The 15567-nt window shown below is 47.0% G+C and overlaps 4 protein-coding genes across 5 annotated transcripts; 2 read left to right on the forward strand and 2 right to left on the reverse strand.

The window, feature by feature from the left end:
- Positions 1-3165: 3165 nt before the first annotated feature.
- LOC117590031 (DE-cadherin) lies at positions 3166-10598 on the reverse strand. Of its 2 annotated transcripts, none has more exons than XM_034282368.1 (2): positions 9085-10598; positions 3166-8037 (listed from the first exon to the last, which is right to left on the reverse strand). In XM_034282368.1, the coding sequence occupies exons 1-2, from the start codon at positions 9688-9690 to the stop codon at positions 4132-4134; spliced, it is 4512 nt and encodes a 1503-aa protein (XP_034138259.1). In that variant the 5' UTR covers positions 9691-10598; the 3' UTR covers positions 3166-4131. The 2 variants fall into 2 exon arrangements, with proteins under 2 accessions (XP_034138259.1, XP_034138339.1); XM_034282448.1 differs by lacking the exon at positions 9085-10598 and adding an exon at positions 8136-8190.
- Positions 10599-11613: 1015 nt separating this feature from the next.
- LOC117586051 (F-actin-capping protein subunit alpha) lies at positions 11614-13404 on the forward strand. Its single transcript, XM_034275898.1, has 3 exons — positions 11614-12089; positions 12299-12468; positions 12528-13404. The coding sequence occupies exons 1-3, from the start codon at positions 11849-11851 to the stop codon at positions 12975-12977; spliced, it is 861 nt and encodes a 286-aa protein (XP_034131789.1). The 5' UTR covers positions 11614-11848; the 3' UTR covers positions 12978-13404.
- A 396-nt stretch (positions 13405-13800) lies between these two features.
- Positions 13801-14536, reverse strand: LOC117586061. The gene is made up of 2 exons (XM_034275911.1): positions 14121-14536; positions 13801-14064 (listed from the first exon to the last, which is right to left on the reverse strand). The coding sequence occupies exons 1-2, from the start codon at positions 14404-14406 to the stop codon at positions 13880-13882; spliced, it is 471 nt and encodes a 156-aa protein (XP_034131802.1). The 5' UTR covers positions 14407-14536; the 3' UTR covers positions 13801-13879.
- A 209-nt stretch (positions 14537-14745) lies between these two features.
- Positions 14746-15546, forward strand: LOC117586069 (39S ribosomal protein L54, mitochondrial). The gene is made up of 3 exons (XM_034275922.1): positions 14746-14939; positions 15005-15138; positions 15192-15546. The coding sequence occupies exons 1-3, from the start codon at positions 14831-14833 to the stop codon at positions 15351-15353; spliced, it is 405 nt and encodes a 134-aa protein (XP_034131813.1). The 5' UTR covers positions 14746-14830; the 3' UTR covers positions 15354-15546.
- The last annotated feature ends 21 nt before the right edge of the window (positions 15547-15567 follow it).

A 15567-nucleotide genomic window follows, 5' to 3' on the forward strand; every position in this document is an offset into this window, starting at 1 on the left:
AGTTTAAGACCATATTTTATGCTTAATTGCAATATTTTTCCACAAAGTGTTTCAGCTTTCAGACTCAGAGCAACGACTTGGAATGGGGTACGACACACACAGAGAGAGACATAGAAAGAGAGAGAGAGAGAGAGAGAGACCCGAGTCTGAGTGTGAATTTGTTCACCTTATTTCTATTTATTCCGCTCGTTGGCTTACACTGAATTTTGCATTCCAAGAATTGCTTTTTGGCTTGGGCCTTGTCCTCCACCTTTATTTGTAATAACTCTGGCCTTCTATTCTGGCCACCAGTGTTCTTTCTGTGTTCTGTTGCCAACAATCCCTGCTGATCGCCACAAATCAGGCGCGAGTACGTGCCGGGCATTGGTAATCGAAAAGAATTGACCACAGATCAGCGGGCACGTCCCGATGGCTCTTCAGTGGCATTTTATCGTCTCTTCTTTGCCTTCTGCTGGCTGGCTTTATGAAAATTTCCCTTTATGAGCACTGTGTGCTCATCATTATGCATTCCGAACAAGAGAGAGAGCAAGCTGCAGAGGATCGGTGGGCCAACTAATAAGCGTTTTAGCACAGAAGCCACGTACGCGACTTCATAGAGTTATTAGTGCCCTATAAGGTGGGCATGGTGAGGGGCGGAGGTTTGTGGTCGCTATATATCATATAAGTGCATAAACCTAAAAAGCATATAACAAGCAAACAATAAAGATTCCCATGGGTATTGTGGTCATTGGAGGAGAACCCACCAGCCAGCAGCAGCAGCAGCAGAAATGCAACTGAAATTGGTCAGGCCAAGAGGGAAAAGTGCTAATTGCAGGCAGGAAGGAAGAGGGAGGAATACATTAGCGAAAACTGTGGCCTCATCTGATGCTTCCCAGTTGCCAAATGCAACGAGTATCTATGGCACTTTCCAAACGGAAGGGGCTGGCATTTAGCAAAGTTGGAGGAGTAGCTATTATTTTTTCACATTTTCCCATTTAAATTTTAGTTTATTCCTTTGGCAGGAAATCTAAAATCTATAGCTGGCAGTCGTCCGGCTGTCTGGTTGGTTTTGTAATTGAAACCATGATGGATGGCCAGCGAGTGTTAATGAGCACTTTGGGCGCTTGCCTGGCAATAGTCGTACAGGGATATTCCACTCTACTCCGATGCTACTCCGTTCCAGTGTAATTAATCAACGCGAGGCCTTGGCAGCAGCTTCGCCATCAACAGGTAGTAAAATGCCAAGACGTGCCCCATCAATACCACTCGCCTGTATCCATCTGCATCTGCAGCTGTGTCTGTGTCTGTGTCTGTTTGCCGTTTTCTCTGTATCTGTCTCTTTGTCTGTCAAAAGCAGCGGGCGTCGCTCGGGTGTCGTGCGTGACAGAATGAGTGGAGTGGATCGAAAAACTCAAAGCTTTTGCACTCGAGAATCCACTGAGAGTGGCACTGGTGCTGGCATCCAACAGATACACACCTCGATGAGCTGAGCTGAGCCTCGCTTGGTAAATACTGGTTTTTCTCTGCTTCAAGCCAAGTTTGCCACAGCAACAACACAAAGATTTGCTTTCATTTGTCCGTTAAAGACGGCCGCTGTGTGTGTGCGTGTGAGAGATAATTCTCTCTCTCTCTCTCTGAGAGCTGCACATCTGTGTATCCGTTTTGTGTGTGTGTGTTTGTGAGAGTCAGTGTACACTGTACAGGTAGCTCTCTACCTGGCTTGGGTCGCGTCTTCTTCCCTGATTCTTTTATTTTCTTCTCTTCTCCTTTCTCGTCTTCGCTGCTATGTTAATCCATTGGCCAAACATCCCATTCCATTCCATGCTCGGGCGTACACACCTGAAGAGTGTTCGAGCAGTGGCAGCTGCTGCAGCTGCGCACAGGCATACAGGTAGCCGCCGTTGAGAAGAGGTTATTTGATTACTCAACCATTTTTCTTCAATTTATTCCTGGGACCTGAGTCCCTGCTCTGTGCCACATGTTGCCGGTGAAACCTCACGTTGGCATGTCCGGCCCAAACATTTCTTGCACTTTTTTTTTCTTTCGCTTTTGTGTTATTAACAGAAACTCAAAAATTGAAAAGACATCTGTCGTCCGTCGGCAGTTCAGTTCAGCTCAGTTTTAGTTCTTTGTTTTTTCTGTGTGGCATTTCCGCAAAACGAAATTTGTGGGTTTTTCTGGGTTGTCTGGGGTCCTCGAAATATCTTGTTGTACTTGAGAATGCAATGAATTGATTTGAAATTTGAATATTTGATGGACCCCTGACATCCATTCCTTTGGATATTTTTCAAACATTTTGAAGTGAAACGCACTTTGGGGGTCTGATGCTTCAAGTTTCTGATGGGTTTCTCGAGTTAAATCTCATATGTAACGTGAAGAAAGTGTATCCAACTCTCAAAGTACAAATATTCAGCTTCCAAATGAAGGCAGCTGCAATGCCCGACAGTCCCTAAGTCAGCTGCTGCTCACACAAAATGTATATCTAAGCCTGGTCTGCTACAGTGGCGATCCCTGGCCATATCGGTCATGCAAATCTCCATTAAACGGATGTCAAACTCGTAGTTGCAGCTGCAGCACCTGCTGCCACAGCTACACACAGACACACATCGAGAATTCTTTTATTTTCCACTTACTATTTACCCGTGAATTGCCCCAATTCTGTTCATTGACTTGTGCCGCAATCGATTTGTTCAAATGAACCCAAAAGGCAGGCGTAACCTACTTTCAGCTGATAAGATAATGACGCTTTTCCTCCAGCAACGCAGACAGACGCCATTTACAGTAGCTACAGTCCAATGGCTTACCAATTAACCAGCAAGAGCACATACTCATGCTATGTACTGTGTATATAGAGTGTATTATGTACATGTCTGGTGGAACCCCTTCAACCATCTGCTGTTTCGATTTGTTGTGGTCTTTAATCGACATTTTCCTCTAGGTGCTTCGCATTGCTTCCGCATTCGGGGGCTGATCTCTCTGTAAAACTGATTAATAAACGCGGGAATATGTTTCGATTTTATTTGTTTTTTTTTTTTTTAATTTTATTTGTACACCATATTGTGTGTGTGTTTGTGTGGCTTTCTCGTTGGTTTGTAAATGATACATTTCGTTTGATATATGTACTAAGCTCGTATATAAATAAATTGTTTTTTATTTGTATATTTTATTTTATTTTATTGTATTTCATTTTTTAATGTTGGATTCGCCTTGGCATGTAAAAAAGTAGGGGACTCTCCCTTATGGATGCGGGAAAAAGACTTACAAAAATACATATCGCATTGATTTATTGAACATTTTCTTATATCGATTTACTAGATAAATATATTTAGATTCCTATTTAGCATGGATATAGGCTGCACGTTGTTCTCTTTGCCTTAACTTAAAACCCCTCTCGATTCGATATTTAAACTGTTTTATACACGTAGTACTAGAGACAACCCTAAGAACTTATGCTGATATTGATGGGTTTCGGGTCTAAGGTTCTATATATTAATGATGATAAACTGATTGATTGGTTAGGAGCATTAAGCATTAGGCTTAGGCTAACGACTTGTCTTAATCAAATTGAGTTCTCCTCTTGATTTTTCTTTTTATTCGGAACTTTCAACGAATCCTAAATGAAGTTTTGTCTTGAAATTATTATGGGAAAACTATTAAATAAGCTACAAACTAATGTTGGGAATACATGTGTAAGTGTAAAATGCAATTTGTTAATGATTTTCTCATCTGTAGGAATATTTACGTTTCCTCTGGTAATTCTTATGGATTTTGTTTTTCGCTCTGCATTCATTTGTGTGTTTGTTGTTTGTTCGCAGTTTTGCTTAATTATACATAGGTTTATGGTCTATAGATAGAGTTACGCTTACGTAAGATCAAGATCACTTTTTGCATTTACAAAACAGAAAACAAAAACGTGTCCTCCCTTTCCACTCTTCAACATAAAGAATGAACTTTATACATATTAATATTTATGTATATCTCATGAGGCGACTTTGTCTCCGGCTAGGCCGGCGCCTTGTCCCCCTCCCCTGCACACTCTGCTCCTCCTCCCCCACACCAGTATCCATACAACTCTTAGCATATAAAAAGTCTTTTGAATTTCTACGTCATCTTTTTCCTTTTTGTTTTTTGTTTTTCGTTTTTGTTTTTTTCTTAGATGCGCCAGCCCTGCTCATCGTCCACATTGGAGTCGGTGTCGGAGGGCTCCTCGCCGTACATGTCGGCCAGCTTGCGGAAGCGCGGTCCAAAGTTGGACAGATAATCGAAATTGAGATCGCCGTCGTCGGTGCAGGAGGCCAGGCTGGACAGGCTGCCGTCAGAGTTACCGTCGCCCTCGTAGGCATAGTGGCGCACATCGTCGACGGTGAGGCCGCCCGAGTCGCGGTCGCAGTTCTCCTTCTTGTCGCCCAGGAAGTCCCCGATGTCGGGTATATCGTTGGGATCCCGACCCATGCCCGACTGCAGCGTGTGGGGATCCTTGTACAGCTTCTCCTCGTAGAAGGGCTGTGTGCGCAGGACGTTCAGGTCGTAGTCCGTGTCCCGCTCGCCGCCGCCCTCGTCCTCGTAGTTGATGATTGTTTCCCGTATGTCGTCGATGTCCTTCTCGTGCCAGCCGTTCTTCTGCTTCTTCTGCACCACCACGGCCAGCAGGATGATCAGCAGCAGCGCCAGGCAGGCAATTATCGCAATTATGAAGTTCCGATCGATGCCAAAGCTGAAGGCCACCGCCACCGACTGCTGACAGCCGCTGTCAATGTTCCGGAAGACCGAGGGCATGCCCAGGTTGTACGTGTGCTCGTTGATCGTCAGGTTGCGCACGCACCCAAAGAATCCCTGCTGCGTGGGCACATGCGTCCAGTTGAGCTGCCGTCCGAGCTGCGCCAGATCCACGGGACTGCCGCCCAGCTGCAGGGGCGCGTTCACATTGAGGAACTCATTGGGGCCCTGCGGTGCGCCCAGGCTCATGCAGGTGGACAGGCGGCAATTGTCGACGGTCATCTCGATGCTGGTGCGCTGCAGGATGATGTCCAGCTGGTAGGAGCGATCGGCCACCATCCGTATGTGCTGGTGCTTGATGCGTATGCCGCCCGATCCGTAGTCCACCGTCAGCACGGGATAGCCCTTTTCCAGCTCGAGGGCCAGGAAGTCGGACAGCGGCAGCAGCGGATTGTAGTTGAGGGGCCCCAGATACATGATCAGACCCTGGTCAATCTGCGGCGTAATCTCCAGACTGATCTTCGTGTTGTCGCAGGCAGAAACGGGTTCATAAAAGGCGTAGCCGCTGCCGTAGAATGCCACCGAGACGAGCTCGCAGTGGGGACCGGTGAAGCCATCGATGCAGTCGCACAGATCGTTCTCCCCGTAGCGCGGTGTTCCGCCGTTCAGGCAGTGGTTCAGCAGCAGCGCCTCGCACACACACTGCGCTTGGACGAAGGCGTTGACGCCCACGAAGGAGGTGGTGTTCGAGTAGATCATGTAGGGCACGGAGCTCTTGTGCAGCTCATTCGTGCAGGAACTCTCGCACTTGAGCCGCTCGATCAGGCACTCGTCGATGTTGACCATCAGCATCTGGAGATCGAGTTCGTTCTCGAGCCGCTGCTGGTTCTGGGCCACCATGCCGTTGAGCTTCTCCGGCGAGTAGTAGGGCGATCCGTGGGCCGAGTAGCGCACGTCCAGCGTGTTGTTCTCGTTCTGCAGCACCGTGAAGACGTCCACATTGGACACCGAAGTGTTGAACAGCTTCGACAGCGAGTGCTGCAGGCGGTCCTTCAGGGAGAGCGCCTCCGGGGACTGCATGTCGCGCGGCACATAGATAAACTCCTCTTTGGTGATGTTGATGAAGCGAATGCTGCCGCTCTTGTCCACCGCCTCCTCGGGCAGCTCGCGGATGACCACCGTGACATCGGCATCCACCGAGTGGTAGGGTATGTAGGTGGACTCCTCATCGACGGTGAACTCCAGCACGTACTCCCCCTCGCCGGTGTGCTGGAGCATGGTGATCATGCCAGTGCTGGGATTCAGACGGAACTGATCGTGTGGGATGTCGTTCTTCCACTTGAAGCTCTTGTCCTCCAGATCCCAGTCGTCCAGATCGTCGACAAACACCCGCCCGATGTCCGTGTCAGGCGCCTCGCCCTTGTAGTTGTAGATGAAGATGCGCGAGGAGCCCTCCGTCATGGCATTGTCGTTGACATCGCCGATGATCAGGTGCAGTATGCTCACTGCACTCTGGCGCGGCACACCCGAGTCGCTGATGCGGATGGGTATGTAGTATTCCTTCTGCTCCTCGCGGTCGAACATTACGTTGGCGAAGAGATAGTCGTTGTCGATGCTGAACTTGGTCTTGATGTCGGCGGAGGCTTCGCTGTCGATGCCGTAGGTGTAGGGCGGACCGTTCTGGACGTCGTCAAAGTCGTTCGACTGCAGCTGAACAACCTGGCCGGGATTGCGATTCTCGGGCCACTTTACTGGCATTTCGTTGACCAGGAAGGGGGCATTGTCGTTGATGTCCTGCAGCGTGATGGTCACGGCCTTCACCGACTTGAGGGTGGTGCCCACGCCGTCCTCGTCGCTGGCGGAGATCAGAATCTGCCAGTTCTTGTGGCCGTTGGGCGGATCGCGGTCCAGCGGTTGGATGAGCCGCAGGCAGCCACTGTTGTCGATGGTCAGCAGCTTCTTGTAGTCGTCCTTCACAATCGAGTAGACAATGTGCTGGTCAGCTGTGCGATCCTTGATGTCCGGATCGTACGCTTCGATTGTCAGGATGCAGTTGTCAAAGGCTCGCTCCTCCAGAATGGTGATGCTGTAGTCCTGCTTGAACACCGGCGGATTGTCGTTCACATCCTCGATTTTGATCACCACCGTGGCATAGTCGTCGTAGATGCCATCAAAGGCGCGCACCTTCAGCTCGTACTCGGTGATCGATTCGTAGTCCAGGCGCTGGTTCACCGTGATCTTGCCCGTCTTCTGGCCAATCTTGAAGGCGTCGCCCACATTGCCGCTCTCGATGCTGTAGTGGATCTGCGAGGCGTTGTCCTCGTCCTCGGCCATCACCTCAATCACCTCGTAGTTCGTGTTGGCATCCTCGAGCAGCTTGTCCGCCAGATACTTGCTCTGCTGGAAGTGCGGCTTGTGGTCGTTCTTGTCGCCAATGGAGATGCGGAACACCTGATGTCCCCGGTTGGGCTCTCCGTTGTCGAACAGGCTCGACGGGGAGTTGTCGCTGGCGATCACCTTCACGTTGTAGAAGTCGCGCTCCTCGCGATCGAATGTCGTCAGGGCCGTGATGTTGCCCGTGTGCCGATCGATGGCGAAGAACTCACGATTGTCCGCCAGCTCGAAGGACACAATGTTGTTGGCCGCCGTGCCATCCATGTCGAAGGCGCGCACCTGCATCACGGGCGTGCCCGGCGGCTCGTTCTCCAGAATGGTGCCCGACTTGACCTCGGTGAAGTACGGAATATTGTCGTTGACATCCTCGACCTTGATCTTGATCTGGTGCTCGGCCCCCAGCTCGAAGGTGTTGCGCACACTCATCGTCAGGGTGTAGTCCGTGATGGCCTCGTAGTCGAGGTGCTTGCCCAGGCTGATGGTCACCTCGTTGCCAATCTGATTGAAGACGAACGTGTTCTTGCCGTTCGTCTGCTCCGTGCGGCCGGTGATCAGCTCGAAAATAACCTCCGGCTTGTCCGGCATGTTGGAGACTGCCGTCAGAGTGGCAATCAGCTGCGAGAAGTTCTTGAGATCCTCCTTCAGATAGATGGGCACATCGATGGGGTCCACAAAGGTGGGCGGCTTGATCGAGGACTCGACAATGCGTATCCGCACCTCGATCTGGGCATCCTGTGGCGGATCTGGCACTATGTTGTAGGCCCGCACATTGATCGTGTACGACTGTCCGGGTCGCTTGTCAATCGGTCGATTCAAATAGATGATCCCCGACTCCTTGTCGATCTTAAAGTACTGAAAGTCACGCTCCCGCAGTATCTCGTACTCGATGATGCTGTTGTTGCGGTCATCAAAGTCGCTGGCACTGATCGACATGACCACCGCGTCGGGCTGCAAGTAAAAGACATGGGGAATAAGGCCTCAAACAATATCAAAAGATGTTTCGGGGGGAGGGTCACACACACGGCACTTTGAACTTTGGAACTTTCCTGCAAGTTTGCCCAAATCAGGAACAAACACATCCTTTTGCTTTCCTTTACGAGAATCTACTGCTTCCTGCCTGAACAAAAGTGCAACCGAAACTGAAACCTTTACGCGGAAAAATCTAAGGCTTTCCGTGAGCTTTTCTAAAAATAAAATTTATGGGAAATGGGAATTCTCCCCTTGAGATTTCTATGGCATCGCTGCGCTGGCGGAAATAAGAACGAGATAATTTCCAGGAATAATAAATATATTTGTATATTTGTGATTCCCATTAATGCTCCTTGGGGAACATCTGTTCGGAATAGAATCCACAATAGAATCCACACTAAAAGGGGGAATTTTAATGGGTTTCTTTTTGTTTGTTTTGTTTCATCTAAATACTTTCTTGACCAACTGTACATATGGTTATTCTCTCGTTTCCACTAAGCTCTTCCATTGCCTGGCGACAAGTTTTTCTGTCGCGCAAAAACAGAAAGAAAATGCGGCTTTGGGCGTTGTGAAAGGGTTTCAAGGTTCCTCTGCATCGAGCCGGGCCGAGCAATGAACTCAACAAACTTGTCTGAGAGCCTCCTACGCTGTTTGTGGCCAGGAAAAACTTGTTCCGCCCAAGAAGATGTGTTCGCCCAAAGAGCGCAAAGCTGTTAATTATCGCTGGAAGTCGGGAGAGCCACTGGGCGATGTGTGTGTGTGTGTGTATGTGTGTGAGGGGGCAGGTGGGCGGCGAATAGGCGACAATGGCAATGACCCATAAATTGCCATTAAGCCAATTAAATTGTTGCTCAAATATGCTCATGACATCATTAATAGGAGGGCGGGTGCGGGGGCAATGCGTGGGCGTGATGTCACTCGTGGACCGTCGCACAGAAAGAGGAAGAGACCAAGCGGCAGTAATCCAGGGTCCGCGTACTTGGCCCTCCGCTGTGCGAGACAGTTCGAATGTTTGACGGCACCTACCTGTGCATTTTCCGACATGGACTCGTCGTAGCGCGCCTTGTTGAACACCGGTGGATTGTCGTTGATGTCTTCGATGGTCACGTTAAAGGTGCAAACATCGTCGAGCGGCGGCAGTCCGTTGTCCGTCGCTTGGACGGTGACAAACACGAACTTCTCGTGGATGGGCTCATCGCGATCGAAGGTGTGGCCAGTGACAATGACGCCCGTGGTGGGGTTTATGAAGAACTTGGGTCGTTCCGAGCGCGACTGGACGAGGCTGTAGCGTATCTCCTGGTTGGGATCCGGATCCGTGGCCTGCACCATGAACACATAGGTGTTCTCTGGTTGCTCCTCCTTCACGGAGGGCGCATAGCCCGCACAGTTCTTGAAGGCGGGCTTGCGATTGTCGCCGGTGTAGTTGTTGTTATCCGGCAGCGTCTGGGCTGAGAGGGCGGGTGAGATGATGCTGATTGCCACGGCCACGGCCAGGAGCAGCCTGCTCCTGTAACTGTGGTTGTGCTTGTGGGTGTGCCTCTGATCCCGACATTTTCGTTTGTGCTGCTGGTGTGTCTGCTGCTGGGCTGGATTCGAGTTCGGATTTGTATTGAGGTGATTGCTGACCGACATTTTATTGCAGTTGCTGGACGACAATGGCTGAACACTTGTGGAATTTCATTTAGCAGACATCCGCCATATCTCAACTTTTTGAGCACTTCTTTTGTGAATCACCCCAGTATTTATTCACACTGGCACACACACACGGGTTCACCACGTACACACACTGCGATCACTACCACTACTTCACCGCACACCTTTTACTTTTACGTTCTCTCTGCTCTGCTCTGTTTGTATTTCTATTTCCACTTTTGTTTGCTTCTATCTCTCAATGCATGGGTGCATGTGAGCTTGGAGCATGTGTGTGTGTAAGTGTGTGAGTGCGAACTAACGCTGACGTCGACGCTCCACCGTTTGTTTAGACTGCATTTTCATGGCAACGGACAGCAGCCGTGTAATTATCAATATCGAACAAATTGAACAAAACTCAACGGAACACGTACAGTGCGCGCTTTTATTATTTTTCCAAGTATTTTCCGATTTAGCTGTTGCTTTTTCTGTTATTTTCTTCACTTTTATCTTTTACACACTCTCTTTTGCGCTCCCTTCTTCGGCAACCGAACTCTCTCACAGACCGCAAAACAGGTAAGACCAGGTAGAAAAAAAAGTGGTTACCACACACACTTGTAGACAAGCGCGCGCGCGGTTATTTGTGTGAGTGTGTAGTGGTTTCAGTCTTTTTTCATTGGCATTTGTTACCAACTCAATCTTGTTTCAAGGCACTGTTGGCGTATGTTTTCGTATTTGTTGCACACTTACACCGAATTTACTAGTAAATTAACCGTAAAATATAGTTTTCGATTTGTTTTGTTCGTTTCATTCCCGAATCAAGCCGATAAAAGCTTCGTACGTTACGATTGTTTTTTATTTATTTCACGATCGACGCGTCGCACCAACCGCGCAGTTCAAATTTTGGACAGAAAATATCGGTGTGACCTCGGAGGCCTCGGCCTAATATACCGCCTGACCCTGGAAAATATACCAAAATATATCTCTCATTTTAAAAATGTACCGTAAATATACCACAATCTTAACTCACATCTCTCGATTTTGATGTTCTATTTGATATTACTAGCTTGAAAGGAGATTTAACACTGAAACAATAATTAAATCCGATTAAAAATCAATTTGGTCTATTATAAATACTCCTCTTTATTGGATTGTGTACCTTTTGACCTTATTTTTTTTTGGTTTTTCGGGATTGTGTTAACTTCTTGTAATACGCAATTATGAGTTGGAATATACCGTCAGACCCTCGATAATATACCGAAGGAATGAATACCGGTTTTAGAATTACACGATTAGGCGTTAATATCCTCTTGTTTTAAAAATAGGCTATGCTGATTACCATGTTATTATAAATAATGGTTGAAAAATATTTTGAACACTAAGGGCATTAATTTTCGAATGAAACAATTGATCTATTCGGAAAATCAAGAACGTTCAGCTTCTAAAGTTACCTTCATCCGCTCTTTAAATTGTGACGAGACTAGACTTTACAAGCAAACTAATGAAAGGGTTAAGGCATGTCATTCGAAATAGGAATTTTAACATTAATCAAGAGCAATAGGGTGTACAAAGGCCATTACAGGTTTACAAGCAATAAGCTGTCAAAAACGTAACATTCTTACGTTTTATGCCTATTTATTTTGCATTTTCCTTCTTAGCTCGAATTTATTTTTGTAAGCAATCCAATAAAAAGATGTCATGAAAACTAAAGAAGCTTATGGAGAATTTATTGATGAATCGAATACAATTATTGGTTTAGTGCTGAGAGTCATAACTAGCCGGTTATATTAATCAGAATATCAAAATCGAGGAAAAAGATTTACAATTTACTGTATATCTACGGTATTTTTTACTTTGTGAAGGTATATTTTGGTATATTTTGAGTGCCTTGCGGTAAATTTTATCGCGGTCCGCGGTCACACTGCTGCTGAATCGTCATCGTTGTCCTATTTTGAGAAAAAAAGATCTCACAGTGTTTTTGTATGTTATTTATCATAGAAAACATTAAAAGAAAACAGTTGTCACATCTGCAATACCATTAAAAGCAGCCCAGCAGCGCCGACCACTGAAACAATAGCAAGAGCAACGAGGAGGGCTGACAAAGAACTCAGAAAACCAAACAACTGCCCCTGCCCCGATTTTGTGAATCACCAACGGAATTATGGAACAAACACAGATTACAGATGCAGAAAAGGTGCGCATCGTGTCCGACTTCATTCTGCACGCTCCGCCCGGCGAGTTCAACGAAGTGTTCAACGATGTGCGCGAGCTCCTAAAGAACGACGCTCTGCTGAAGGACGGTGCCAGCCACGCCTTCTCACAGTACAACAAGGACCAGCTGACACCGGTGCGCATCGAGAACAGCAACCACAGCGCCATCATATCGGAGTTTAACGATTTGGGTTAGTATCGGGTAATACGTTATTCCGTCCATATATGGGCATGCAGCAGCGATCCCCCTCGCCTGCACTGATGACATTTAATTGTGAGTCACGAACCGCAAAAATTTCAACTTTTGTTTGATATCTTTTGGTGTTCGTCTTTGTTGATGTATAAATACCAAACGACAGAGGCTTTCCCTACTGATAAGGCAACGAAAATAATCTTTCAGGCAACGGTCGCTTCTATGATCCACGCACAAATAAGGCCTTCAAATACGACCACCTACGAAAAGAGGCGTCCGACTATCAGGATGTCGATGCAGATGCCAATTCGGAGCCCTGGAGGGCTGCCCTGGATCTGGAGACGCTTGCATACACTGCCAGTCACTATAGGCACGGGGTAAGCTATTGAATTCCTTTGGGAAATCGCACAATAACTTTGAGATTTTCGTTTTGCAGGTCAGCTCCGTTTTTGGAAAGTCGCAGGGCAACCAGATTACGTTAACCATTTGCATTGAGGACCACCAGTTCCAGCCGAAGAACTACTGGAACGGCCGGTGGCGTTCGCAGTGGCACGTCACCTTCCAGGCGGGCAGTGGATTGGCCGAGCTGAAGGGCGTGTTGAAGGTGCAGGTGCACTACTACGAGGACGGCAACGTGCAGCTGGTGTCCTCCAAGGAGTGCCGGGAGAGTGTTGTGATCTCCAACGAGCAGCAGATGGCCAAGGAGGTGATGCGGCTCATCGAGGAGGCCGAGAACGAGTACCAGTTGGCCATTTCGGAGAATTATCAAACGATGTCGGACACGACTTTCAAGGCAATGCGCCGCCAGCTGCCCATAACTAGGACCAAGATCGACTGGAGCAAAATCGTCTCTTACAGCATTGGCAAGGAGCTAAAAACGCAATAAGACCAGGAGCTGCAAGCGGAAGCGGAACCGGAGGGGACACAGCAGTCGACAAAGCGGCCCAACAGTCTTCCACTTGCAATGGCCAAGCGAGATATGTAACTGAAACAGCAGCATTCAAAATTACACAGAAGGAACAGGATCACGAATACAAGTTTAAACTAAATGTCTGTAATTTGCCTATAAACATACATACATACATACATATGCAAACATATATACAACGTGTATTTACAATGTGTTATATACTATAACTAACGATGAATGCACTGCCCTGCACATGCAAAGCTACATTTAATTATGATCAGATATGATTCAATTGAATGCATTTGGACAATGAATGATGCGCTGTTGCCCCCCAGTCACACTCGCCACCAAATGTCGCCTTTATCGTTTAAGATTGAGCATTAAACGCGGTTTTTATCATGTACGAGCATTCTGACTTATGTATTGTATTATTCTAATTTTAAACAGACACAAGATCAGTGCACTATATGTATTTACGAGCAGATCAGCTTGTGCTGTGGGCACATCCATCCCGTCCCGTCCAACTGTAAGAATGTTTGATTTGGACAAAACACTTGAAACTGCGACTCCGATTTAATGTGTTTCTACTAGTTTTAGAGAGCTCCTCCTGTTTCCGCCACAGTTTTCTCAACTCAAATGCTTCGCCCCCAATTACCTTACCCACAAGATGAACATTTGTGAGCATAGGAAGCTAAGTAATGACATTTTAGCCAGCTTTTCATTGACAAAAGACTTTGATTTTATAAAACAACAACAATAAATGTGTAATTAAAATACCTTAAATATGAAACAATTAAGATTGCTTGAATTAGTCAAATTTAATGAGAATAAAACTAACTAAATCGAAAATTGTTACTACATTTCTATAACTCATCTGGCTATTGTGGGTGTTCGTTAAGCGCCTGTTCATAGATCCTCTTCGGTGAGTTCTCCTGCTGAGTCGTCTCATCCTCGGATTTCTTGAGCAGAAAACGCTTATCTGGATTACTCTTCGTTTCCAGTTCTAGTCGGTCAATCAGCCAGCCTTTGTCTGGTATATTGGACGCCCAGAAGTACAGGGTTCCTGCAGAGAAATGTTTCAAGTCTCAGTAAAGACAATTTTCCTTGCCGTGAGCTTACCTTTGTCCTTGCTGCCATGCACTGAGACCTCCAATTGCGCCTTCTCCGCATTGCAGTTGTTATTTGCGTTGGAAAGATCAATGCCAGACTCTCTGATAGGTTCGCCCAGCAGCTTTACAGCTCCCTTGTGGTGCCGCAGGGCACTGATGGCCAGTTTGTAGTAATCGCAGGATTTTACGCGGTCCTCCAACTTCCAGCGCATGTACATGACCGCTGAAATGGAAGCAACCGCGCCGTAAACGCATATGTTTCCCAGTGTTCGGTTAGAGGGCATTCGAAATCCCATTTTTGGTTTATATTATTTTTTTTTGCACTTGTGTAATTTGTTATAACCGGCGCCGACATAGAGGTGGGAATGGGTCGATCCGATAGTATAGAAGTTTGATCATTTATTATGTGATATCTGCTAAGAGGGTTAAAGGATGACTGCAAATATTTACAAACTGCCCCTTTATTTTCCCATTTTGCAAATGTCTAAATGTTTCGACTTGGATGTAAGTAAAATCAAACTTAAAGTTTTCACCAAAGTTTGTTTACCGATATTTCTCGTGAGAGTTTTTCAATAGACCATCGCTAGGGAGCAGTGTGACCACATGTTGAATTACCAGGGCTGGAGTGTTGCTGCATCAGATTATACAACAAAACAGAAGTTTCCGCAATTAAATGGTTATTTGTTAATTAAATTGAAGCTAAAATAGGAATACACAATTATGGGTAGCTTGACTGTGGCATTAGCTATGCTAAGACAGCGAGTGTTTGCTCCTGCACTGGCAACATCAACACGTTGTTACGCCGTGAAGCCGGCGGCGGCGGCCCCAGGTGAGTGAGCCTCAATCACAGATATCGTAAATCAGATAAACTTTAACTTTATCCATGCTTTGCAGGTGCCAAAAAGAAGAAGCTGGGAAAGCTTGGACCCATAATGGAAAAGAAGGTCATTCCAGTGGAAACAGACGCCAACAAACTGGTGGGCTATGTATGCGGCAGCAACTACCTAAAGACTGGCCAGGACGTCAAGGTGAGTGCCCAGGATAGAGAGTGTGTGCGCGACTGCTAAACTCTTTTATTTAGATCAAACCGGATGCAGAGTACCCCGACTGGCTGTGGACACTCAACACAGAGCGGATAATACCGCTGGACGAGCTTGATCCCAACACGAAGCAATACTGGAGACGCTTGCGAAAGATGGCCCTGCGCCGAAACAATCAGCTCTCCAAGCTGAAGAAGTTCTAGAGGCTGGGGCCAGTACTGGCGTTTAGTTGTTATCATTTTTTCGAGGAGACCAGACCTTGGCCTTCAACTTTCCTAAGTGTTCAGTCGTGTTGGACCTGTGTTTGCCTTGCTGTCCGGCGCGCAAGTATATAAACACTTCTTCGATTATGTTTTTTGCAAGTGTAAATAAGCGTAAATACATTTTACAATGTCGCGTGCACTTCTTATCAATAAT

Source organism: Drosophila guanche, unplaced genomic scaffold (assembly GCF_900245975.1).
Source record: "Drosophila guanche unplaced genomic scaffold, DGUA_6, whole genome shotgun sequence".
In the NCBI taxonomy this organism is placed as follows: domain Eukaryota; kingdom Metazoa; phylum Arthropoda; class Insecta; order Diptera; family Drosophilidae; genus Drosophila; species Drosophila guanche.

Coding starts and splice junctions, on each gene's coding strand:
- LOC117590031 (XM_034282368.1), bottom strand. CDS start 9,690: ATGTCGGTCAGCAATCACCTCAATACAAATCCGAACTCGAATCCAGCC. Junction 8,038..9,084: donor CCATGTCGGAAAATGCACAG/GTAGGTGCCGTC, acceptor TTTTACTTGCAG/CCCGACGCGGTGGTCATGTC.
- LOC117586051 (XM_034275898.1), top strand. CDS start 11,849: ATGGAACAAACACAGATTACAGATGCAGAAAAGGTGCGCATCGTGTCC. Junction 12,090..12,298: donor ATCGGAGTTTAACGATTTGG/GTTAGTATCGGG, acceptor ATAATCTTTCAG/GCAACGGTCGCTTCTATGAT. Junction 12,469..12,527: donor CCAGTCACTATAGGCACGGG/GTAAGCTATTGA, acceptor TTCGTTTTGCAG/GTCAGCTCCGTTTTTGGAAA.
- LOC117586061 (XM_034275911.1), bottom strand. CDS start 14,406: ATGGGATTTCGAATGCCCTCTAACCGAACACTGGGAAACATATGCGTT. Junction 14,065..14,120: donor GCATGGCAGCAAGGACAAAG/GTAAGCTCACGG, acceptor ATTTCTCTGCAG/GAACCCTGTACTTCTGGGCG.
- LOC117586069 (XM_034275922.1), top strand. CDS start 14,831: ATGGGTAGCTTGACTGTGGCATTAGCTATGCTAAGACAGCGAGTGTTT. Junction 14,940..15,004: donor GCCGGCGGCGGCGGCCCCAG/GTGAGTGAGCCT, acceptor CATGCTTTGCAG/GTGCCAAAAAGAAGAAGCTG. Junction 15,139..15,191: donor AGACTGGCCAGGACGTCAAG/GTGAGTGCCCAG, acceptor TCTTTTATTTAG/ATCAAACCGGATGCAGAGTA.